The 27,078-nt window shown below is 34.5% G+C and overlaps 2 protein-coding genes across 24 annotated transcripts in view; one reads left to right on the top strand and one right to left on the bottom strand.

The window, feature by feature from the left end:
* The window catches only part of CAPS2 (calcyphosine 2), a 170,738-nt gene that overhangs the window by 58,914 nt on the left and 84,746 nt on the right, over window positions 1–27,078 (bottom strand). The gene's annotated exons all lie outside the window — the stretch shown is intronic.
* GLIPR1L1 (GLIPR1 like 1) overlaps window positions 1–27,078 on the top strand; it is a 33,036-nt gene that overhangs the window by 2,480 nt on the left and 3,478 nt on the right. Inside the window, exons 2-4 of the mRNA XM_082740493.1 lie at window positions 13,544–13,789; window positions 16,936–17,036; window positions 26,128–26,216. Coding sequence (XP_082596619.1) covers window positions 13,544–13,789; window positions 16,936–17,036; window positions 26,128–26,216 — 436 coding nt within the window. The remainder of the gene's footprint in view (window positions 1–13,543; window positions 13,790–16,935; window positions 17,037–26,127; window positions 26,217–27,078) is intronic.

The raw sequence follows: 27,078 nt of genomic DNA, 5'->3' as shown, positions 1-27,078 counted from the left end.
TAGCAGGGTTAGTCATAATCATCATTGATGTGATGTGGGTCAAGAAGGAATGATCAAGAAAGAAATCTTGAAATATTTTCAGTGCAAAAAGGAATTTTTATTAAAGAGCAGGCCAGACCCATGGACAGAAGAAGCTGCACTGGGATTGTGAGGAGCAATGGATTATATATTTCTAAAGGGCAGGGGGAGGGCTAAAGACAACAGAAGTTTCCACTAGGGTTTGCATATGTTAAAGAGGATTTACAGGATCCTGGAGGTCTGGCTATTGCCAAGTTAAAGTTACTTTTTGCCTCCCTCAAAGCATGACCATTAAAACTGTTGTGAGTGAGGGACGCCTGGGTGGCTCAGTTGGTTAAGCAGCTGCCTTCGCTCAGGTCATGATCCCAGCGTCCTGGGATTGAGTCCCACATCCGGCTCCTTGCTCGGAGGGGAGCCTGCTTCTCCCTCTGCCTCTGCCTGCCATTCTGTCTGCCTGTGCTTGCTCTTTCCCCCTCTCTCTCTGATAAATAAATAAAATCTTTAAAAAAAAAAAAAAAAAAACTGTTGTGAGTGGGGCACCTGGGTGGCTCAGTCTTCTGCCTTCTCTTCAGGTCCTGATCTCAGAGTCATGGGATTGAGCCCCAGGTAGCAGCTCCCTGATCTTCAGGGAGCCTGCTTCTGCCTCTGCCTCTGTTCCTCCCCCAGCTTGTGTGCTCTCTCTCTCTCTCAAATAAATAAAATCTTTAAAAAACAATAAACATAAAACAGTTGAGAGTTTTTTTGAGGAGTGTCATACTCTGTCTCAAATATTCATCAATGGGCTGCAGATTGTATGGAAATTTAATTTTATCTGCATTTCTTTGGTGTTCATTCTCATCAACCATGTTGTACATTATATGGATAGCACTTAATTTATAACTGGAAATTTGTATCTTTAGATACCTTTCAATCTCCTTAATTTTTGCTAGATATTATCATTATGTGTAGAATTCTAAACTGAACTTTAAAAATGTTACCACAGGGTCTTCTATCTTCTCATACATTATTTGTGATGAGAAATCTGCTGGACCATTTTCTTGGTTCCCATGTATATCATATGCATTTTTCCTTTGGTGGCTTTTAAGAATTTCTCTTTATCCTTGATTTGGAGCAATATGATGTGCCCTGGTATCACATTGTTCATGTTTCCTGGGGTCCACTGAATATTTTAGAATCTGCAGATTTTAACCAAAAGAGAAAAATTTGAGCTGTTTTCTACTAAAATATTAGAGACTCCGATTACATGTACATTATACCGTTTGAAGTTTTCCACAGTTCACTGATGCTCTTTTCATTATTATTTTTTTTTCTCAGTCTTGCTTTCCCCACTAATTTTAACATCTGTGTCAGTCCTGGTTTGATTTTCATTAATTGATTTTTCTTCTCATTTGGAGTTGATTGTATTTTCTTGCATCTCTGTATGCAGATAATTTCTTCTTTTCTTTTCTTTTTTTTTTTAAGATTTTATTTATTTATTTGACAGACAGAGATCATAAGTAGGCAGAGAGACAGGTGCGGGGGAGCAGGCTCCCTGCTGCAGGGGCTGGATCCCAGGACCCTGGGATCATGACCTGAGCCAAAGGCAGAGGCTTAACCCACTAAGCCACACAGGTGCAGGTACTCCTGCAGATAATTTCTCATCAGATGCCAGATACTGCTAATTTTACTTTGTTTAGTGATGGTTATTTTTCTTTTTTCTGTAAATACTCTGGACTTTTTCCTGTCATATATTCATGTTACCTGGCATTTTGATCCATTCAAGTCCTGTTTTTAACATTTGTTGGGCAGGAAAAAATCAATCGTTTAGGGTACGAATAAATATCTCTCCACACTGAAGCCAAGTTCCTTCTGAGTGCTCTACACAATTCCCAAAATTATGAGGTTTCCCGTCTGGCTATTGAAAAGAGGCACTATTCCCAAGATTGAGTGAGCATTAGGTAATATTTCTCTTGCCTTTTTGAGCAATTTCCCTGACCATGGATAGGTTCCTCAAATATATGGGCTTATCAGTTCTCTGCTAAATACTCAAGCAGGACCCTCTGAACATCTTTGGAATTCTCTCTCCCATGCAGGTCTCTCTTTCCTGGTAATTCTTTATGGCCTGAAAATTCTCTCACAGCACTAACATGAGGATTACTTTTTTAGTTTCCCTACTCTCAGGGAGCACTGGCTTTTTTTGCCTGGTGTTATGCCTGCTGACATCCGCTTTTGCACATAGTTTTTTTCAAGTGGGAAGGTAAATCTGGTATTGGCGACTCTATCCTGCAGAAACAGAAGTATTAACTGTGGACTAAATCTTCAACAGGAGATTCTCCTGTCTTCTACTACTGATTACCCAGAAAAATTAAGCACTTCATTTCTCATGTCAATTTCTATATTTATCAGGGGACACCTGGCTGGCTCAGTTGGTAGAACATGTGGCTGTTAATCTTGGGGTTATTAGTTCAAGCCCCACATTGGATACAGAGATTATTACTTAAACTTAAAAAAAAATTTTCTATAATTATCAGAAAATAGTAGACTATGATGTTATGCTAACAAATAAACCCTGAAAATTTGCAGGCCTTTTTTTTTTTACTTTTTTATTGATATATAACATTGTATTAAAGTGTACAACATGATTTGATATATGAATATATGGTGAAATGATTACAAGTTTAGTTAACGTCCGTTACCTCACAGTTACAATTTCTTTTTCTTATGATCAGAATGCTTAAGATATAATTTCTTAGCATCTTTCAAATATATAATACAGTGTGGTTAGGTATAGTCACATCATTATGCTTTAACATACATCTCCAGAACCTATTTGCCTTAAACCTTGAAGTTCGCATGTTTTGACCTCCTTCACCAATTTCACCCACCCCCATCTCCACCAACCACCAATATGTTCTGTGTATCTATGAGGTTTTTTTATTTAGATTCCACATATAACTGAGGTCATATAGTATTTGTCTTTCACTATCTGACTCATTTCACTTAGCATTAATCTTTAAAGAATACAGGTTTAGTATATCCCTCACATAAAGTCCAATACTGGTTGGACCATTCTTCACTCCCCCTCTTCTTCATGCAGTGCCATAAGCTGTTTATATCTTGGTTCCATCATGCCAACACATGTTTTTCAGAGTCACCATTGAGAAAGCTAGAAAATTATGTAGGTATTTGTATATCAGACCTGAAGGTGATACATGTCGTTCCACTCCTACCCCTCTGGCCAGAATTAGTCTGATAACCCTAACATGGTTGCATTAAATGTCTCAAGCACAGATTGCTTTTATGGTCATCAGATACTTACTTACTTATTATTTATTTATTTATTTATTTATTTATTTATCCTTCCCTCCCAGAAACAGAACAATTCTAGGCCTCCACTAAAGGATAAAGTCCAATATCTTGTTCAGTTACTGAAGCAAAGCCTTAATATCTCTGAATGGTAGGCAAAACCCAACAAGGTTGGTTGTGGATACTCTTGGCCTAGTGACTATGTCTGTCCTCCACACAAAGAATATTCAATAGCAACACAAGACAAGACCACTGCACCAAACACATCTATTCAGAATGTGGGAGAATGGGAGCCACACAGTAATCATTGGTTCAGAATGATTCTGCAATCTTTAGATAGAAGAGGGTATGAAGACCTACTATACTGGGGTCCAGAATTTTTTTTTTTTTTTGATTGGAGGAGGCAGGAGTTCCCTTGTTCGTTATTTTCTGTGGTACCTAGCTTCTCCCTCTAAATTGTTCTTTATCTGTCATCTTCCTTGGCCAACTTGAATTGGGCATGGGAAAATATGCTATCTTTGAGCCAGAGCCTTTTCATGTTGCTTTCTGTCCATGGTCATTTAAAGTATCCAATATTCACAGGTTTTTTTTTTATAACAGGTTTCCAGTATCTTTGGAAATATATCTGTCTCAAAAACTCTGAAGGTCTGGGGTGCCTGGGTGGCTCAATGGGTTAAGGCCTCTGCCTTCAGCTCAGGTCATGATCCCAGGGTCCGGGGATCGAGCCCCGCATCGGGCTCTCTGCTCCGTGGGAAGCCTGCTTTCTCCTCTCTCTCTGTCTGCTTGTGATCTCTGTCTGTCAAATAAATAAATAAAATCTTAAAAGAAAAACAAACCTCTCAAGGTCTTTCATCTGTATGTCTTCAGTCAGTTCCAAATACCAATACCCATACTTAGAGACCAGTTAGAGAAATTTTCAAGTCTTTTCTTAGTTTTCCTTAACGTGGTGCTTTTCTTGCTCAGCTTAATGCCAGTTTTCTTGAAACATGAGTTTTGGGGAAATGGACACACTAATCTGTTCTTTTGCTGTGCCACTTTTTAATCAATTAAGAAGATTTCCTTGGAGTCCTATACTTCATCTCTTTGTCCAGAGCTTTTCTAATCACATGAAAGATTTAGGACATGTGTCTCAAAGACTTTTTAATATATCATATCTTATTATATACTACATAGAAGCAGTTTCTTTTCCAAGTCTCAAAAGCCCCACATTTCTTTTTTTTTTTTTTTAAGACTTTATTTATTTATTTGAGAGATAAGGAGAGAGCACAAGCAGGGGAGCAGCAGGCAGAGGAAGAGGGAGATGAGACTCCTTGCTGAGCAGGGAGCCTGATGAGGGGCTCAATTCCAGAACCCTGGGAACATGACCTGAACTGAAGGCAGACACTTAACTGAGCTACCCACGTGCCACAAAAGCCCCACATTTCTTGATTCTGGGTTTTATTTCTGCTTCCAAACTGGTATTATTTTACTCATAAAATAATTTTGTTGAACACACACTACAACCAACAAACATGATTGCTTTGTTTCCACTCTCTGCTTTGAGCTTCAAGTGGTCTCCCTCCTGAGTTATAGATAACATTTTTTCAGATCTTTTGGCCCTGAATCAGATGGATTCCTGCCCATGACATAAGCTGTGTCAGTGTTTGCCAGCTAACTATTAAATTCCCCATATGATTCAGACAAGCTTACCATCATTTGTGGGCAAAAGGAAGAATAAAAATGGAAGCCTACAGTCTCATTGTTTGCTCAATAATTAAATCTTTACTTAGTAAAAGATTGTGTGGTTTCAGGGATTTCACCTAACTTGTTCAACATCTGGATTTGATCAGAATAATTTTGATCATTTTCACTGATGTTAGCAGTAACCAAATTTTCATTTCTTCTGAAATAATTAAAACTCTATTAAAATTAAAAGGCAAAGTTATAATGGGTGAATTACAATTTTAAGTATTTTTTTAAATATTTTTTAGTTTAATTCTTCTTGTATATTTTCATAAATAAAACATTATTTACCATTCTGGTGTTCATGTCCATCTAGTGATCATTTTATAATACATCATGTGTGTAGGGGGGAAGTAGGGTAATATGTGATGTCCTATAAAATCTGGGCCCAGAGCAGAGATCCTTCTTACCTAGGTCTCAGGGTGGTTTGAGTTTAGATTTTTATTATGGCTTCACTCTACTTCTAGCACTAAGTTTTATGAGGCTAGGTTAGGCTAGGCTGTGGTATAAAATAAATCCTGAAATGTCAGTGGCTTACCAAAGTTTAATTCTTTACTGGCACAGGTTGTAGAAAAGGTGAATTAGGATTCCACCTCTTTTGGAAGTACAAAGGGGGAGCTCCCTACCCCAGTTAGATCATTGACAGGTGGTATGACAAGAGTTCCCAAAAAAGGATAATTGCTTCACCAATTTGAAGAAAAAATATCTACTGATTCTCTTCGCTATTCTAAAGTAAGAGGTTTAGCATCATCTTATTTTCTTCTCATTTCTTCCCCATATTTTTATTGAATTAATATGACTTTTATATTCAGATTGCTGGATTTTGTTTTTTTTTTTTAAGATTTTATTTATTTATTTTGACAGACAGAGATCACAAGTAGCAGAGAGGCAGGCAGAGAGAGGAGAAAGCAGGCTCCATGCTGAGCTGAGAGCAGGATGTGGGGCTCAATCCCAGGACCCGGGATCATGACCTGAGCCAAAGGCAGAGGCTTTAACCCACTAAGCCACCCAGGCGCCCCCAGATTGCTGTTCTTAATTGCAAATGTTTGTTATGCTAGCTGTGACTAATAATAACACAAATAAATTTGAATGTAGCAAGTGTTGGTGAGGTTGTAGAGAAACTGGAAACACTGTACACTGATGGTGGGTATGTAAAATTGTGCTGCAGCTATGGGAAGCAATATGGAGATTACCCAAGAAATTATATTAGAACCACCATAAAATCCAGAAATTCCACTTCTAGATATATACCCCAAAAAACTGAAATCAAGATCTTGAAGAGATATCTACACTTTGATGTTCAGTGCAGCACTAGATACAGAAACAATCCAAGGGGAAGGAAAATGTGGCTTATACGTGCAATGGGATATTATTTAGCCTTAAGAAAAGGAAATTTTGCCATCTGTAAAATAAGTCAGTCACAGAAGGACAGATGCTGCTGCATGATTCCACATTTGAGATATCTAAAATAGTCAAATTCATAAAAGCAGAAAATTCAATAGTGCTTGTCAGGGGCTGGGAGGTGATACGGTAGGGGTATTGGGGAATGAGGAATTGTTACTCAAAGGGTATAAAGTTTCAGTTATGTAAGATGAATTAAGTTCTAGAGATCTGCTTTATAGAATAGTGCCTATAGTTTACAATATGGTATGGGGCACTTAAAATCTGTCAAGAAGGTAGATCTCATGTTAAATACTCTTAACACAAAAACAACACCAAGGAACAACATAAGGAAATTCGAGGAGGTGTTGGTCATATCTATTACCTGGATTATGGTGATGGTATCATGGGTGTTTGCTTATGTTCAAACTCATCAAACTGTACACATTAAATATGTAAAGTTCTTTCTATATCAATGATAACCTCAATAAATCTGATTTCAGTATTATTTTTGTTATTTGCATCATTTCTTATAATCCTTTCAGGAATTTTGAACATGGACAGTTATACTATTTTTATTACTGACCATCATTCTTTTTATATTATCCTTATAGAGCATAAATTCTGCAGTAGCATACTGACATATCCCAGCATCCTCCTGCCCTCAACCTTATGCACAATATACTGCTTCTTGCCGTACATAGCACGTAGAAGCATCATGATTATATAAGGATTTTTTTTAAGATAGTGCAAAAACTCTCAATCACATGAAACCATTACAATTCTCCTTGTTTTTAGTTTATATTTTGAAGAATTTCTTAGTAGGTTTTCTTATTCCTCCTCATATAGAGGAGCTTTTGTGATATGGGTGTAATTCATAATATAAGGATTTTTTTATCAGAAATGCTTGCATAGGGGCACCTGGGTGGCTCAGTGGGTTAAAGTCTCTGCCTTCGATTCAGGTCATGACCCCAGGGTCCTGGGATAGAGCCCCGTATTGGGCTCTCTGCTCAACAGGGATCCTCTTCCCCCTCTCTCTCTGCCTGCCTCTCTGCCTACTTGTGATCTCTGTCTGTCAAATAAATAAACAAAATCTTTTTAAAAAAAATATTTGCAGAGTATACTGGAGGTTAGGTCAGGCAGAAGACAAGTGATTGGGTTCTTTAAAAGTTAAGTCTATAAGAATATCAAATTTCTATTAACAAGTTAAGGCAGAATATTACTCAATAAAATTTTTCCTGAACTGCTAAAGACTTAATAGCAATTAAGTGTTAGGTGAACGTATTGCCAGATCTAAGGGGATATTAGAATACTTTTTTCTAGAAAGATGTTTAATTTTGTTATTCAATTAGGGGGGAAATGAGCTTTATATAGTCCCTCGCATTCTAAAATGCAAATAGATTTTTTAAATTATACATACACCTAGATAATTGTACATATCATGTGTGTTTGAACTGGCTTGAAATACATGTTTTAAATGCATATAATTCCTTAGCCATCAGGTATTAATTCCTACTATTTTAAAGCCACTCTGTTTACCATTTGTAATATTAAGACTAAGTCTTAATTAGAATGAGAGTAATTTTCTCTTGTACCATACTTTGGAGAAGGGTTGATTTGGTACAAGCTATTCAACATGAAAACTATGTTTTGTTTTGTTTTATTGTATTAGTCACAATACAGTACCTTATTAGTTTTTGATGTTGTGTTCCATGACTCATTATTTGCATATAACACCCTGTGCTCATTATAACACGTGCCCTCCTTAATACCTATCACTGGGCTAATACATTCCCTCATCCCCCTCCCAATTAGAACTATGTTTTAACTAATACACATATTTTTAATATATATCAGATTTAAGGGTGCCTGGGTGCTCAGTTGTTTAAGTGTCTGACTTTTGGTTTCAGCTCAAGTCATGATCTCAGGTCATGTGATGGAGCCTTGCATTGGGCTTCACTGTGAGCATGGAGTCAGCTTGAGACTCTCTCCCCCTCTGCCTGCCCCCCACTTTGAAATTTAAGCTGGTTTATTTTTTCTTTTAAAATGAAGAAACCTTCCAATGATTCAGATGAAAGACTAGGATTCTTACAGGTATTAAGGGGAGTTGGGAAAAAAACAACAAGTTCAATGTCATCAAATTTTTCATCTAAATCCACAGAAGCCCAACGGAAGTAGCACATTTTCAATTTTAATTTCAAAGAATAATCAACCAAAAATCCTACTCAAAGAAAATATACTTCAGGGATTACGATGAAATTAAATTTTAGTTGAATCATTAGATTCAACTAAAATAAGTTGTCATGGGGCACCTGGGTGGCTCAGTGGGTTAAAGCCTCTGCCTTCGTCTTGGGTCATGATCTCAGGGTCCTGGGATTGAGCCCCATATTGGGTTTTCTGCTCATCAGGGAGTCTGCTTCCCCCTCTCTCTCTCTCTGCCTGCCTTTCTGCCTACTTGTGATCTCGGTCTGTAAATAAATAAAATCTTCTAAAAAATAAAATAAGTTGTCATAAGGAGGCCTACTCTAAAAGATAGCTAAGAAAAGTTCTTCAAACACTAAGGCAATGATGGAACAAGACTCTCAGAATATCAGGGATGAAGAAAGAACAAGGCAAAAGGTAAAAATATGGGTAAATACAGGGGCACCTGGGTGGGCAGTGGTTTAAGCCAGTGGTTTAAGCCTCTGCTTTCAGCTCAGGTCATGATCTCAGGATCCTGGGATCAAGCCCCGCATCAGGTGCTCTGCTCAGGGGAAGCCTGCTTCCCCCTCTCTCTCTGCCTGCTTCTCTGCCTACTTGTGATCTCTCTCCCTCTCTCTGTCAAATAAATAACTAAAATCTTTTTTAAAAAATATATGGGTAAATATAACAAAATGTTCTTCCATTATGTTTTCTAAATTATGTCAAATTTTTTATTTGATAATATTGTTTGACATGGTTCTTAATATATGTATAAGAAATATTTAGAGTAATTAATGTTGGTGGCGTGAGTGGTAAAGGAACATAGATGGAAGTAATATTTCTATACTTTAGTCAAACTGGTAAAATGCTGACACCAGTAGTTTGCAACAAGTTACATAAATTATGTACTATGTATAGCAACCACTAAAACACACACACACACACACACAAAACACTATGGATAAATCAAAGTAAAATCCTAAATAGTGTTCAAGAAGTTCACAGGAAGGCAGGAAAAGTGAAATAAGAATGAAAAACAGAGAGAGAGGGGGCCTGGGTGGCTCAGTTGGTTAAGCAACTGCCTTCAGCTTGGGGCATGCTGCTGGAGTCCAGGATAGAGTCCTACATCAGGCTCCCTGCTCAGCAGGGAGTCTGTTTCTCCTGCTGACCTCTCTCCTCTCATGCTCTCTCTCTCTCCAATTCTCTCTCTCTCTCTCAAATGAATAAATAAAATCTTTAAAAAAAAGAAAAAATGGATAATAAAAATAAGCAATAAAATGGTAGGATTTTGCTTTAACCTATCAATAAGTACATTAAACGTAAATGGTATAAATCACATCAATTTAAAAACAATATCAGAATAGATGCTCCAGTGTGGCTCAGTGGGTTAAAGCCTCTGCCTTCAGCTCAGGTCATGATCCCAGGGTCCTGGGATTGAGCCCCACACCAGGCTCTCTCTTCAGCAGGGAGCCTGCTTTCCCCTCTCTCTCTGCCTACTTCTCTGCCTACTTTTGATCTGTCTGTCAAATAAATAAAATCTTAAAAAAAAAAATCAGAATGAATTTAAAAGAAAAAAAGGGGGGGAGCAAACAGTATGCTATAACCAAGAAACTCACTTCAAATATAATGATACAGGTAGATTGAAAGCAAAAGGTTAGAGCTTTCTAACATGTCATACAAAAGTCAATCAAAAGAAAGCAGGAGTGGCTTTATTAATATCAGATACAATAGATTTCAGAGCAAAGAAAAACAGAACAATATTACATAATGATACAACAATCAACCCATCAAAGAAATTTTAATAAAAAGATCATATGCCCCAAACAACAGACCTTTAGAATATAGGAAGGAAAACCGGTAGAACTGAAAGAAGAAATAAGTAAGTATTCAATTACAAAGGGATATTTCAACAGTCTGCTCAAGAAGCAGACAGAAAATCAGCAAGAAGAACTTAATACCATTGACCAACTAGAATCTAACTACATTTATGGAACACTCCACTCAGCAACTAAGTAATACACATTTTTATGAAGCGCCTGTGAAATATTAACCAAGATTGACCATATCTTGAACTATAAAATGAAAACAACAAATTTAAGACAACTGAAATTATATAAAGTATGTCCTCATACTTTATCAAACTCATACTCAATCAAACCAGAAATCTGTAGCACAACAAAAATAAATTCTTTAAACACTTGAAAATTAAACACACTTATAAATAATCCATGGGTCAAAGAGGAAATCTCAAGGAAAATTTCAAAATATATACTGAAAATACAATATATACTCAAGAGGATGTAGAAAAACTATATCTGTCATACTTTGCTGGTGGGAATGTAAAATGTAAAATGTTGCAGCCACTCTAATTTGGTCCTTTTATTCTAAAAAACCACATGTACACTTACCATATGACACAACAATTATCTTCTTACAGCACTTTTTCTTTTTCCTTTTTTCCCAGAAAAAGGAAAACTTAACTGTTACACAAAAACCTGTTCACACATGTTCATTGCAGCTTTATTTGTAATAACCTAAACTGGTAAACATCAAAATTTCCATCAATAGGTGAAGGTTAAACAAATTGTGGTATATCCATACTGTGAAATACCACTCAGCAATAAGAAGGAATAAAACTACAAAAACATTGAACATTATGGACAGATCTCAATGGAATTATGCTGAGTGAAAAAAAGCCAATCTCAAAATGGTCAGGTCATATCGTGACTGTTTATACAACATTCTTGAAATGACAAAATTATAGAGATGATGAACACATTAGTGATTGCCAGTAATTAGGGATAAAATGGGGGATTGAGTATGACTTTAAAACATTAGTAATAAGGATCATCGTGGTGATAGAACAGTTTATTCTGTATCTTGACTGTGGGCGTGATTACTTCAATTTACACATGTGATAAAACTGCATAAAACTACACACACACACACATGAATGCATGTAAAACTACCGAAATGCTAAGGTCTGTTGATTGTACCAATGTGAATTTCTTCATTTTTTAAAAGATTTTATTTATTTATTTGACAAAGAGAGAGAGACCACAAGTAGGCAGAGAAGCAGATGGGGGTTGGAGGGTGAGGAAGCAGGCCCCCTGCTGAGCAGAGAGCCCAATGCAGGGCTTGATCCCAGGACCCTCCAATCATGACCTAAGCCAAAGGCAAAGGCTTAACCCAATGAGCCACCCAGGTGCCCTAGTTTCTTCACTTTGATATCGTTTTATAGTTACTTAGAACACTATCAGTGGAAAAACCAGACAAAGTTTGCACAGGACCTCTGTACTATTTTTGTAAACTCTTGTGTATCTAAAATTAATTTGGAAAAAAAATATTTAAAAATTCATCTTGTGAGAGGCTGGCCCTGATCCTAAAGTTGTAAGTTTAAGCACCACATTGGGCATAGAGCTTACTTAAATTTGAAAAATTATCTTGCCAATAATACCTACATTAAGACATTGCCACTCTTGTAAAAAACTGATTCTGGACTCTATTCTGTTTCACTGGGATATTTGTCTATCCATATATTGTGCCAATACCACAATGTCTTTATATAGATTTGTGATGTCTTGATATCTGGTACAGTAAGTCCTCTAGCCTTGCTTTACTTTTTATAGATTGTCTTAGGTATTGATGATTCTTTGAACTTCCATATAAATTTTGAAATCAACTTCCACCCCCCAAAAAAAGCTACCTAGATATTTTTTTAGAAATGAATTAAATTATCAATATCCAATCCTTCACCTATATTAAATCTTCTAGTTCATAAATATTTTACATCTAGCCATTTAAGTCTTTACAAATCAATCTTAGTGATATTTTGTACCTTTTAAGGGTAGAGATTTTTTTATATAATTTATTGGACTTATCCTTATATATTTGTTAACTTTGAAATTATATGTTTCTGAAATATATATGGAAACACAATTTTGTATATTTTCCTGATATCTGGAAACTGATAATTTCACTTTTTTCCTGTAGTTTTATTTGTGTGTTCGTTTGAATTTTCTACATACCTAGTCTTGTTATCTATGAATAATGCTAGATTCGTCATTTTACATTTTATGTCTTTTTTCTTATGTATTTATAGCTCACATATTTTATTACACCACCTAACTTCCTGTATTATTTTAAATAGAAATAATGAGACATCCTGTTTCCCAATTTTGGGGGAAAGCTTTCAATATTTCATCATTATATTGGTGCCTGTTAATAGCGTTTTTTATTTGTGTTCTGGTTTGGGTAGATATTCTCAATCAAATTAAGGAAATTCTATTCCTGTGTGCCAAGAGGCATTTTCCCTTTTTACTTACAAATGGGTACTTATCTTGCACTTATGGTATATTTGCATGACCTGAATTACTAGACTGTGAACCCTTGAATTAATTTTTTTTTTTTAAGATTTTATTTATTTATTTGACAGAGAGAGAGAACACAAGTAGGCAGAGAGGCAGGCAGAGAGAGAGAGAGAGGAGGAAGCAGGCTCCCTGCTGAGCAGAGAGCCTGATGCGGGACTGGATCCCAGAACCCTGAGATAATGACCTGAGCGAAAGGCAGCAGCTTAACCACTGAGCGACCCAGGCGCCCCCTTTGACTTAATTTAAATCACATTTGAATATATTTGTTGAGTGCCTCTAATGTGCTAGGTTATCTGCAAGGTATTGGAAATTCAGATAAACTGTCATAGAGTGGGTACTAAATGGTTCTGAAGTAGACTAAAAAAAATGACTAACTGTAACTAAAAATAACTAACCCTAACCCTAACCCTAACCCTAACCCCTAACCCTAACCCTAACCCTAACCTTAACCCTAACCCTAACCCAAACCCTAACCCTAACCCTAACCCTAACCCTAACAAATTTAAACAAAATCGGATAGCAATCATTAGAATAGCTTTAATCCAAGCAAATATGCATAATTCAATTTAAACTGTTTTATCTTTCAGAGTTGGGATGATGGTTTAGCAAAGGTTGCTAAAGCATGGGCAAACAAGTGCAAATTTGAACACAACTCCTGTTTATCAATACCATATGGATGCTATCCAAATTATAAATTTGTTGGAGAAAATATCTGGTTCGGTGGATTACGCATATTTTCACCAAAATCTGCTATTACTGCTTGGTTTAATGAAACTGAGTTCTATGATTATGATAACCTATCATGTTCCAAAGTTTGTGGCCATTATACACAGGTAAATATTTAACATTTTGTTGATTAGTTCTTATTTATGCACCTTTTAACAAAAGACAAATTTTTAAGCATTTTCTTTCGAGCTTCCTTTAAGTATCTAAAAAAGCACTTTCATTTGGAAGATAATTATACTGGGAATAGATTTCTATATACTAGAATTTTGGTTTGTTTGTTTGTCTTGTTTTTCTGGACTTTAAAAATCTTACTCCACAGTCATGTCACAGTGGAGTAAGATTTTTAAAGTCTCATCTCATCTGCATTGTTTCCAACAAGAAACCTACTATAATCTTTTCTTTATTCCTTTGTACTTTATGTGTCTTTGCTCTTTTACAATTCTTCCTTTATTACAAGTCGTGAGCAATTTCATAATAATGCACTGAAGTTTTCTTCATGTTTTCTCTGTTGAAGTTTACTGAGCTTCTTGGGACTGTGGGTCTACAGTTTAAATCAAATGTTGAGAAACGTTTGCCATTATTTCTTCAAATATTTCTGTCATTCTCACTTGCTACCCCCTTCCCAGAGTTGTTACTCATGCAGAAGGCCACTTGAAGTTTTCCATAGTTGACTGATGTTCTCTTCTCTCTTTTCCTGATTTTTTTCTTCTGTGACTAAATTCACATTCATTTAAAATAAATGCTTTATTTTTAAGTTCATTAATTAATAAATAATTGTACCCTGTATATCTAATCTTTCATCTAGGATTTTAATCATAGAGAATACAGTTATAATCATTATTTTGATTTTTTTTCCTTCCCAATTCTAGCATCTAGGTTAGTTGTGGGTTAGTTTCAATGGACTGATTTTCCCTCTTCATTATGGTCCATATTTTCTTGCTTCTTATCATGCTGCTGGGTAAATTTATTATATTCCCAAATTTATAAATTTTGCTTTTTTGAATGCTGGATTTATTTATATATCTCTAAATATTCTTGAACTGTCTTCTGGGATACAGTTATATTATCTAAAATTTTTTTAATTTTTTTTGGTTCTTATAAAGCAAGACTCCTGTGCATACTCTACCAATGCCCCAGAAATTGGTATTTTCCAGTGTGGCTAGTAGGAACAGCCTCGAATCCTGGGCCTGTTTAAGTCTTCACATCCTTCCTCTAGTTTTTATAGGTGGTTCTTTCCCAGGCGTCGGGTAATTTCTTCACATACATTCTGATTAATGCTCTGCTGAATTGATGATGATGACTTTCTGTAGATCTCTACAGTTGTATCATGGTGAAATTTTCACCTCCCCACTACTGTATTCTCTAAACTCCTGCCTCCTTGGTCTCCCCAAACTCTCAGCTATGCCTCTCAATTGTGAGAATCCATCAAGCATCTGCTGGTTTTCCCAGATGCTTCCTCCCATCCCACCCCCGCCCTGCCCAGCCATGGCATGAAAACTTTCTCAAAGCAATAATCTGGGACAATTGTACAGCTGGATCCTCTCCCCTGAACTCACAAAAGGCATTATCCTTTTCAAGATACCAGTGTCCAGTAACTTTATTTCACATTATTTTCCCAATTATTCTCATTATTTTGGTGGGAATTTTTGCTGAGAAGTCAAAGTTGTTTTTAAGCTAAACCAGTCTTAAAAATGTCACTGAACTCTTGGAAGCTCAATTTAAGCAATAAAAAAGGGCTTTCTTCTCCAAACTTACTCATCTGTATAAGACGTATTAGTATATCGTGACTTAAAGCAAGTCCTTTTTATCAGAGGAGCTCTGACCAAAGAGATTAGCAACTTCCATGCTCCCCTTCTATTCATTCCTTGCCCAACAACAGGACACTATAAATCTGGAAACCCTTCTCAGTACAGATGTCTGCAAAGAATATGGTTTGGCTACTGCTAGGAAAATCAAAAGAATGGAATCCAAATGTTAGGTGTACTGATAACAAGCAGAATGTAATACCCCTAATATGCCATCAAGACTAATTCAAGAGCCTTTATATAATCCTTCGTCTCTCTTTTGCTTCAAGTCAAAAGGAACCTGTTTCCAAATACTCCTTCTCCGCTATCATTGCAACATCAAAATTGTAAGCTCACTTCACACTGACTAATTTACACATATGCTTAAATAATTAGGAATGAGTTCCTTCTTTCTACTTGTTCAGCAACTACATCTTGCTTTATGTTCTAAACAAAATGAGTTAAAAATTTCCTGCATTTACTGTTTGCTGACATTCATATTGAAGTTACAATCAGTGTTCATGTTGTCACATCTAGTCCCTTTAATGAAAGTAATACATTATAAAACAGAATAATAGAATAATAACTTAGATATATTAAGCAAATAGAATTTCATGGAGTAGCCATATACTCATGAACCAAATTTTAAAACAAGATTTCTTGGAAAATATATATACTTGCGGTTGTATGGCATATTAACTTTTTGAAACATCCTAAAGGAAAAGGATCTTTTAAGAATCAAGCACAACTGATGTCAATCTCTTAAGCTACACACATGGTTAGAAGCAAAACTCATCTCTTCTCTCTTACTCTTCTCTCATCTGTTACCATTATTAAAGAAACAGTAGCCTCCTTCACTCTTTTCTCTCTCTCCCCTGTCTAGTTTTCCATAGGAGTCATCTTCCTTTTGATAACTTTGCTATTCTTTGCAACTAGACAAAAATAAAGATACACCATCTCTGTGACAAGTATGTTTTGCAGAAGACTTATTACATTCTTAATCTCTATCCTTATCTGTCTCTTGTTTACTTAACAAAGGTAAGAATATGGTTAAGACCACAAAATTTAAAACATGATCATAAATGAAGTAAAATTTTTCTGAGAAAAAGAAGTTTTTATTATTTTCATTTATAGTCTGACTTTAATATTTATATAATATGCCCATGGAGGAAATTAAAATACATTTCATAAGTCATCTAGAAAAAAACATAATTTTGTTTTTATGTTATATCCTCCTTTCAATTTATGAGAATTAACAGTGAGGAAAACCTACTTAAATAGGCCTCAGGAAAATAGCCTTAACAAAATAATTGTTTTAAAATTAATATTAAAAATTAAGAAAATAAACAGAGTAAATAGTTATGTGCATTCATTTTTGGTAGCATGACAAAGACTATACCTGCTCCCATAATGCATTGTTTGTATAAAGTTGTTTGGCATATTTTATTTTAAAATTCTTTCCTTTGTAGGTAGTTTGGGCCGATTCATATAAAGTTGGTTGTGCAGTAACAGTATGTCCTGGATTTGAGGGATATGAAACTGCAATGTTCATATGCAACTATGGACCTGCGTAAGTTATTTTGCTATTAAAAATATTTTAACTTAAAATACATGATAAGAATTGTTCCCAATATAGATTAGAACCTTACACTAAAGTGACAAGTATTTTTTTAAAGATTTTATTTATTTATTTGTCAGAGAGAGTGAGAACAGGCAGAGGCAGAGGGAGAAACAGGCTCCCTGCTGAGCAAGGAGCGCGATGTGGGACTCGATCCAAGGATGTTGGGATCTTGACCTGAGCCGAAGGCAGCTGCTTAACCAACTGAGCCACCCAGGCGTCCTGGGGACAAGTATATTTTTAATAAATTTGAAGTCTCTCTCTGTAGCGCTACTAAAAAAATACATTAAAATAGAAGGTGGTGAGAGAACATTACCTTATATAAAAAATTATTCCTATTATGAAATACTTAAATTTGAGAATGAAAATTATGAAAAATGTTTAACTTAAAATAAGAGAATATAAAATACATTGCCCCAGTAATATCTAAATACTTGGAACACAGAAGAGGTTGGCAGATGCTTCTCTAATATGACATAATTGAGATGAGTAAATGATTGAGAATGACAGTGAAATGCACATTCTTCTAAGAAAAGAATATCATAATTTTTTTAAAGATTTATTTATTTATTTGACGGAGAGAAATCACAAGTAGATGGAGAGGCAGGCAGAGAGAGAGAGAGAGAGGGAAGCAGGCTCCCTGCCAAGCAGAGAGCCCGATGCGGGACTCGATCCCAGGACCCTGAGATCATGACCTGAGCCAAAGGCAGCGGCTTAACCCACTGAGCCACCCAGGCGCCCAGAATATCATAATTTTTAATAATTGCATATCTAAATGGAAATACAACATGAGCCTAATGGGAGTCCCCAAAAATGAAAATCTGGAACTCTAAGCCCAATAGATCTATACAAGGAAGAAAATAAAAATCAGTTAATAGTCCAACTCTTTTAACAACCGAAATTTTTTTTTTTAAGTACAAAAGTTAAAAACACAGGAAAAGAATAAAATATACATAATTTGCAAAAAGAATCTGAGATATGCTGAAATGGCTATGGAGAAGTACAAATGTGTATATCTCTGTGTTTTCTTTGGTTGCCTCTCAGTCAGTAACAAAAACAAAAATGACAAATGCATACTTTAAAATTTCAGGCAAAGTTCAGTTTTTATAAATACCATAGAAATTGCAGAACTACTGAATACTTACTTATTACCATCCAAAATAGAATATATAAGGAAAAAGAATCCTAAAAAGATAAAAAGACACTGTTATCTGTGAGATAATTTAGGCAGAATTGATTTCCTGGAAGAGGCAGGCCAGAAAAATATTTTAAGAAATATGGCCCAAAACTTTCCAAGCTTAAGGAAAATTATAAACTCACAGAACAAGAAGGCTAACAAATCCCAAGACACAAGAAACATCAAGAAAACTGCACCAACTCACCTTATAATAAAATATTTCAGGGGACACCCGGGTGGCTCAGTTGGTTAAGCAACTGCCTTTGGCTCAGGTCATGATCCTGGAGTCCTGGGATTGAGTTCTGCATCAGACTGCCTGCTCAGCGGGGGACTCTGCTTCTCCCTCTGACCCTCGCCACTCTCATGCTATCTCTCTCAAATAAATAAAATCTTTTAAAAAGTTTTTTCAAAAAAAGTAATAATGAGAAAATCTTAAAAGCTGATGGAGAACTAAGACACATTACATACAGAGGGACAAAGATAAGGATGACAGCAGATTTCTCAGTGGAAGTAATGTCAGAGAGAAAACAGCAATATCTTTAAATACTGAAAGAAAAAAAAAAACTGTCCACTGAGAATTCTATGTTTTGAAAATATATTTTAAAATTAAAAGAATAGATTTTTTCAAACCATTGGAAATATTAACTACATGAGGAATATATAGGATGTTTTTCTTATTATTTAATTCTCTTCCAAGGATAATTGTTTAATCAAAGATAATAGCAATGCATTGTGAGAGTCACAACTACATAAAATTAAAATATGTGATAACTATAGGATAAAGGCCAAAAGAGAAAAATCTAAGTATATTAAGGTTCTTTTACTCTGTTAAGTGCAGTAATTTAAATTGACTGTGATAAGTAAAAGATGCATACTATAGGCTCCAACTACTTAAATAATAAAATTAGTTATAGCAAAGGCATCAACAAAGCAGGTAAAATTAGATTTTAAAAAATATTCACTTAATCTAAAGAAAGGCAGAAAAAAGAAAAAGGGGAATGGACAAGAACCGAGGAGATGACTAAAATAAATAAGATGATAACCTCAAACCTAACTATATCAATAATCACATGAGGGGTGCCTGCTGACTTTTCCAGACACTTTCAGCTCAGATCATGATATCACATTCATGAGATCAAGACCCACGTTGGGCTCCACATTCAGCATGGAGTCTGCTTGAGATTCTCTCTCTCCCTCTCCCTTTGCTCCTCCGGCCCCACACACGTTCACTATCTCTCTCTCTCTCTTTCAAAATAAATAAATAAAATATTTTTTAAAAATAATCACATCAAATTTAAATGATACAAACACCAATAGAAAAGGCACAGATTCCAAGATTAGATAAGAAATCAAGTACCAATTACATGCTGTCTACAAAAGCACACTTTATTTTTTTGTGTGATTTTATTTTTAAGTAATCTTCATACCCAATGTGGGGCTCAAACTCACAACCCTGAGATCAAGAGTCACAAACTCCACTGACTGAGCCAGCTACATGCCACTACACAAACACAGTTTAAATATAAAGACAGAAGTAATGAAAAATCAACCCAAGAAAAATTATGTAAAGAACATAAGTACATGGAGGTTAAATAACATGCTATTAAACAATGAATTGGTCAACCAAGAAATAAAAGAAGAAATATAAAAAATACATGAAGACAAATGGAAAATGAAAACACAATAGTCCCAAATCTTTGGGATACAGCAAAAGCCATTCTAAGAAGGAAGTTTATAGCAAGACAAGCCTACTTTGAGAAGCAAGAAAAATCTCAAATAAACAACTTAACCTAACAAATTAACCTAACACCTAAAAGAGCTCAAAAAGGAAAACACAACTCAAAACCAGCAAAAGAAAGGAAATAATAAAGATTAGAGCAGAAATTAATGAGATAGAAACTAAAAACCAAACCAAAACAAAAAGAACCAATAGAACAAATCAATGAAACCAGAAGCTTGTTCTTTGAAAAGATAAACAAAGTTGATAGACCTTTAACCAGACTCACAAAAAAAAAAAAAAAAGAAAGAAAGAAAGGAAGGAAGGAAGGAAGGAAGGAAGACTCAAATAAATAAAATCATAAATGAAAGAGGAGAAATAACTGATACCACCAAAATACAAAGGATTATAAGACAATATTATGAGAATCATATGCCAACAAATTAGACAACCTAGAAGAAATGGATAAATTCCTAGAAACACATAACCCACCAAAACTGAAGCAGAAAAAAAATAGAAAATTTGAACAGACTGATTGCCAGTCTGTTCAAATTCAACCAATAATCAAAAACTCCCAACCAACAAAAGTGCTTCACAGGCAAATTCTACCAAACATTCAAAGAAGAGTTAATACCTAGTCTTCTCAAACTATTCCCCCAAAAAAGAAGGAAAACTTCCAAATGCATTCTATGAGACTATTATCTTGATACCAAAACCAGATAACAAAACCAAAAAAAAAGAGAACCATGAGCCAATAACTCTGATGAACATAGATTAAAAAATTCTCAACAAAATATTAGGAAACGGAATCTAACAATACATTTAAAAAATCATTCATCACAATCAAGTGGGATTTATTCCTGAGATACAAAGGTGATTTGGTATTCACAAATCAATATACTTGTGTCACATGAGTAAGAGAAAAGATAAAAAAAAGGTTGTATCAATAGATGCAGAAAAAGTACTTGACAAAGTACAACATCTATTCATAATTTTTAAAAAAAGACCCCTCAACAAAGTTGGTTCAGAGGGAACATACCTCAACATAATAAAGGCCATATATGAAAAACTCACAGCAAACATCATACTCGATGGTAAAAAGAAAACTGTGAGTTTTTCTCCTAAAATCAGGAATAAGACAAGGATATCCCCTCTCAGCACTTTATTCAACATAATACTGGAAGTCCTAGACACAGCAATCAGATAAGAAAAAGAAATAAAAGGCTTTCAAATAGGTGAGGAAAAAGTAAAACTTTCACTATTTTCAGATATGACACAATACATAGAAAACACTAAACTCCACCAAAAAACTACTAGAACTGATAAATGAATTCAGTAAGGTTGCAGGATACCAAATCAATGTACAAAAATCTGTTGCATTTCTATACACTAATAATGAAGTAGCAGAAAAAGGAATCAACATTGACAACAATCTTATTTACAGAAACACCAAAAATAATAAGGGGAACCTAGGTGGCTCAGTTGGTTAAACATCTTAACTCTTGATCTCAGCTCTGGACTTATTCTCAGGGTCATATGTTCAACACCATGTTGAGCTTAAAAAAAAAAGAAATAATATTATAATATTACTAATAATATTATAATATTATAATATAATTATTATATTATATAATATATATATAATAATATACATTAATATATAATGATATAATATTATTAATAATATAATAATATTATACTATAATAATAAAAGCATCCAGGAACTTAACCAAGGAGATGAAAGACTATAAAACATTGATTAAAGAAACAGAGGACACAAAGAAATGGAAAGACATTCCATTTCATGGATTGGAAGAACAAATATTGTTAAAATGACTATGCTACCCAAATCAATCTACAGATCTGATGTAGTCATTATTCAATACCAACAGCATTTTTTACAGAGCTAGAACAAATAACCCTAAAGTTTGTACAGAATTACAGAAGACCTCAAGTGGCCAAAGCAATCTTGAAAAAGAAGACCAAAACTGGAAGTATCACAATCCCAGATTTTAAGATCTACTACAAAGCTATAGTAATAAAAACAGTATGGTACTGGCACAAAAAGACACAGAAGAGGGAGCCCAAAAGTAAACCCAAAATTATATAGTCAATTAATCTTTGACAACAAAGCAAGAATATGCAATGGGAAAAGTGTCTTCAATAAATGGTGTTGGAAAAACTGGACAGCTACATGTAGATGAATGAAACTGGACCACTTTCTTACACCATACACAAAAATAAACTCAAAATGGATTAGGGACCTAAACATGAGACCCAAAAACAAAAATTGTAGAAGGGAGCACAGGTAGTAATTTTTCTGACCTCGGCCATAGCAACATTTTTCTAGATATGTCTCCTAAGGCAAGAGAAACAAAAGTAAAAAACTATTGGGGGACTGTATTAAAATAAACAGCTTCAGCACAGTCAAGGAAACAATAAAACTAAAAGACAACCTAATGAATGAGAGAAGGTATTTGCAAATGATGTATCTAATAAAGGGTTAATATCCAAAATGTATAAAGAACTTACACAATGCAACACACACACAAAACCAAAAATGGGTCAAAGATAGGATCAGGCATTTCTCCAAAGAAGACAGACATGTGGCCAACAGACCCATGAAAAGATGCTTAACATCACTTATAACCAGGAAAATGAAAATCAAAACCATAATGAGATATCACCTCACACTTGTCAGAATGGCTAAAATCAAAAACTCATGAAACATGGGGCACCTGGGTGGCTCAGCATGTTAAAGCCTCTGCCTTTGGCTCAGGTCATGATCCCAGGATCCTAGGATCGAGCCCCACATCGGGCTCTCTGCTCAGCAGGGAGCCTGCTTCCTCCTCTCTCTCTGCCTGCCTCTCTGCTACTTGTGATCTCTGTCCATCAAATAAATAAATAAAAATCTTAAAAAGTACTCATGAAACAAATAGTGTTGCTTAGGATGTGGAGAAAAAAAGAACCCTCATATGCTACTGGAGGGAATATAAACTTGTATAGTCACTGTGGAAAACAGCATGGAGGTTCCTCAAAAAATTAAAAATGGAATTACCATATGATCCAATTATTCCAATACTGACTCTTGATTTTGTCTTATGTCATGATCTCAGGGTTGTGAGAGAGACCTGCATCACGTTCCACACTGAGCACGAAATCTGCTTAAGGTTCTCTCACCCTCTCTCTCTGCCCTTCCTCCAATACTCATACATGCAGTCTCATGTGTGTTCTCTCTTTTCTCTTACAAAAAAAAAAAAAAAAAAAAAAAGACAATAGGGTTAATCAATCAAGAGGCAATCTGGTGAAATGGAAAAATTCCTCCAAGGACACAAATTGCAAAGGATAAATGAAATAAGGAAAACCATAGAGCTGTGAATATATGTATAAAAATCCTAAACAAAATTTAGCATTTGAATCCATCAATATGGTAAAAGGCTAAGAGACCTTTTTAAATGGAGTTTATTCCAGGAATATAGAGGTGGCTTAACATTCTAAATACATCAATCAATGTAATTTACTGCATTAGTCAACACAAAAATAAAGATCACATGATCATCTCAATAGATTGAGAAAAAGCTAAACATTCATTCCTGATATAAGGTCTTAGAAAACTGGGAATAGAAGGTAACTTCTTAAACCTAATAAAGGACAGCTGTGAAAAATCTATATGTAATATTACACCAATAGTAATAAAAAATTTCTCTGAAGTACCAGGAAGTAAATATATTAAGCTTTGCATGCCATATATATTGTTACCTTCATCTTTGCTTTCATTTTGTTTTAAATAACCCAATAAAAATATTTAAAAAATTAATTTGCTTTCAGACTGCACAGAAGCAGGCCAGACTTGGCCTATGGGTCATAATTTGCTGACTTCTAGTTTGTAAGTCTATATTAAAAAAAAAAAAAAAAACTGTGAAAATTTTTCCAAAACTAGTAAGTGAACTTAGTAATTTCAGGATACAAGATCAATATATAAAACTCAGTTACATGTCTGTACACTAGCAATAAATAATCATAAATCAAAAAAACAATACCATTTATAACAGCATCAAAAAAATAAAAATTATCTAGGAATAAACCTGGCAAAAAACATGAAAGACTTCTACACTGAAAACTATACAATATTCATGACAGAAATTAACAAAGATACAAATAATTGGAGATATTATATGCTGTTAATGAATAAAGACTCAATATTGTCAAGACATAATTTTTATGAATTGATCTATAGACTCAATATAATTCAATAAAAATTCCAGATTTTTATGGAAGAAATTGACAAACTGATCACAAATTTCATATGGAAGTGAAAAGGACTTTTAAACCCAAATCAACTCTGAAAAAAAATTTTTTGAAGGGCTAACACTATTTTTTTTTAATTTTTAATTTTTTATTTTTTGAGAGAAGAGAGAGAGCACAAGCAGAGAGAAGAAGCATAGGGAGAGGAAGAAGCAGACTCCCTACTGAGCAGGGAGCCCAACGCCAGGCTCCATCCCAATACCCTGAGATCATGACATGAGCTGAAGACAGATGCTTAACTAACTGACCCACCCAGATGCCGTAGAAGGGCTAACACTATTGTTTTCAAGAATTACTAATGCTAGAGTAATCACAACAACTGATATACAGTTAAACAAATAGATCAGTGGAACAGAATGTGGAGACCAGAAATAAACCTATACATGGTGTTCAACTAATTTTCCCAAAATGCACAAAGGCAATGTAGTGGGAAAACATTTTTTTAATAAATGGTACTGGTACTGTTTGTCATTCATATATAAGAAACAAAAGCAAACTCAGGTCTATACAACATACAACCTATAATAATTAACTCAAAATGGATCATAAACCTAAATGTAAAACCCAAAATTGTAAAACTATTAGAAGAAAGCACAGATGAAATCTTTGTGACCTTAAAATAGCCAGATTTTTTTAGCTATCACATCAAAACCATGACCCATAAAAGAAATAATTTGGATTTCATTAAAATTTAAAATTAATGCTATTTAAAGACACTGGTAAGAGAATAAGAAAACAACCTACTGTAGACTAGAAGAAAGTCTTTGTAAAGCTTATCTAAAAAATGGCTTATATCAAGAATATAGGATGAACCCTGACAATTCAATATTAGAAAAACTTAAAACTCGGGTTTTTTTTTAATGGACAAAAGATTAACAAAGAAGACATGCAGATGGCAAATAAGCACATGAAAAAATGCTAAACACCATTAATCATTAGGAAAACACAAATTAAAACCACAATGAATGTCATTACACAATTAGAATGGTTAAAGACTGGCCAATCCAAGTCCTGACAAGGAAGTGAAGCAACCAGAATTTTCAACACTCTGGTAGAAATATAAAGTGTTACAGTAACTTTGTATAAACTGTGTGGAAGTTACTTAAGAAGTAAAATATGCATCTACCATATGATCTATTCATTCCTTTTATCCAAGGAAATGTAGGTCCATGTTAGGTCCATGTAAAGACTTATATATGAAAATTCAAAATGTGCATAGTAACTGTATTTGGAATAAACCAAATGTCCATCTACAAATGGATAAATTGCCACATATTTTTAATGGAATACTACTCGTGTTATTAATGTTTTTCTTTGTGTACTCTGGGTAATTAACACTTTTTAAAGCCTTCCACAGATACAGAGATGGGGAGGAAAGCAGTTTGTTAAAATGTAGCCGCTTATTTTCTTGAAAAGCAGGCATAATAGCTACCAAGTCTTATTGATACATCACCAAGAGAACTAGATAAGAACTATGGTACTGAACATAAAGCATATGTTTCTCCTTGCAATTTAAATTTTTATTGTATTTACAAAATCAAGTGATAATCATAGTGTTTACAATAAGAATTTTGTGACTGTCAACATGCATAATTACACTGGGTTCACATCTAATTTGTATTTTACAGAATATTCAAGTATATAACTGCCACATGGATTAGGGACATCCTGTAAACAGTTTTAATTGTTTCCTTTTACCAAAAAAAGGAGCCTAAAATTGGGACCAAAGTTATTTTTCCTTTCAAACATTCATGAGTGAGTGACCAAAACAACTTGCATAAATTCATGCACAACATTAGAGAAATTAATATCCATTTGGCTAATCAATTATTCTCTTTTTACAGAGGAAATTATCAAAATCAACCTCCTTACACTAAAGGAATATCCTGCTCTTTGTGTGCAGAAGAAGAAACTTGTATAAAGAACCTCTGCAGTAAGCAAAAAGGAAAAAAATAATCATAACATTCTATTTGGAGACCAGTTTCCATAAATTAATTGTATTTTAAAGTTTGGATCCTCAAGTATATAAGGAATTACTGACTATATTCCTCTTTGCTGCTATATGGTGATAGAAATCATTGGTCATAAATTACCATATTTAAACTCAGATGATCCCTCCCTACTTCACTGATTATTTTTCCTCTCAAGCTTAAGGACACACAGGAGTAAGGGATAACTATGATCCAGTTTGCTACGATACTAAAAATATCTGTTCATCGAAATGTTTCTTATTTGTAATTGCTCTCAATCACTTCCGTTTATTAGTTATTATCAAAATAGTGACTCACGTAGAAATAATACCTTAATCAATGTGCAAATTAATTGTGATTTAAAGCTAATATGTTTCTCCTCCATTTTCAATCTTTTGGTTCTCAGAACAAAGATTTTTTTTTAAAGATAAGTGCATAAATTCTTGATTGAAAAAATTTTCAGTGAAACAGCAAAGAGAGGAGATCATCTGAAAACTAAAAAAAAAAAAAAAAAAAAAGAAGAAGAAGAAGATGATGATGATTTGGTGCCATGAGAGAAAATAGACACAAAAATAATGCATATTAAATGATTTCATTTATATAAAGTTCAAATATTGGGCAAAACTAATCTACATTTGGAGTCAGGATAGTGGTTATCTTTAGCGACCAAAAAGGAGTTAATTAAATAGAATAGGTTACAAGAAGGTCTTTCTATACCTTGCTATGTTTACCTACATGTGTTCACTTTGTAATAATTTCCATTTATGAGGCATGTATACTTTCATATTGATATTTACTTCAGTTAAACAATGAATTAGAAGTATT

This window comes from Mustela nivalis (genome assembly GCF_964662115.1).
Source record: "Mustela nivalis genome assembly, chromosome: 7".
In the NCBI taxonomy this organism is placed as follows: Eukaryota; Metazoa; Chordata; class Mammalia; order Carnivora; family Mustelidae; genus Mustela; species Mustela nivalis.
This window is presented reverse-complemented; position numbering and strand designations above follow the sequence as displayed.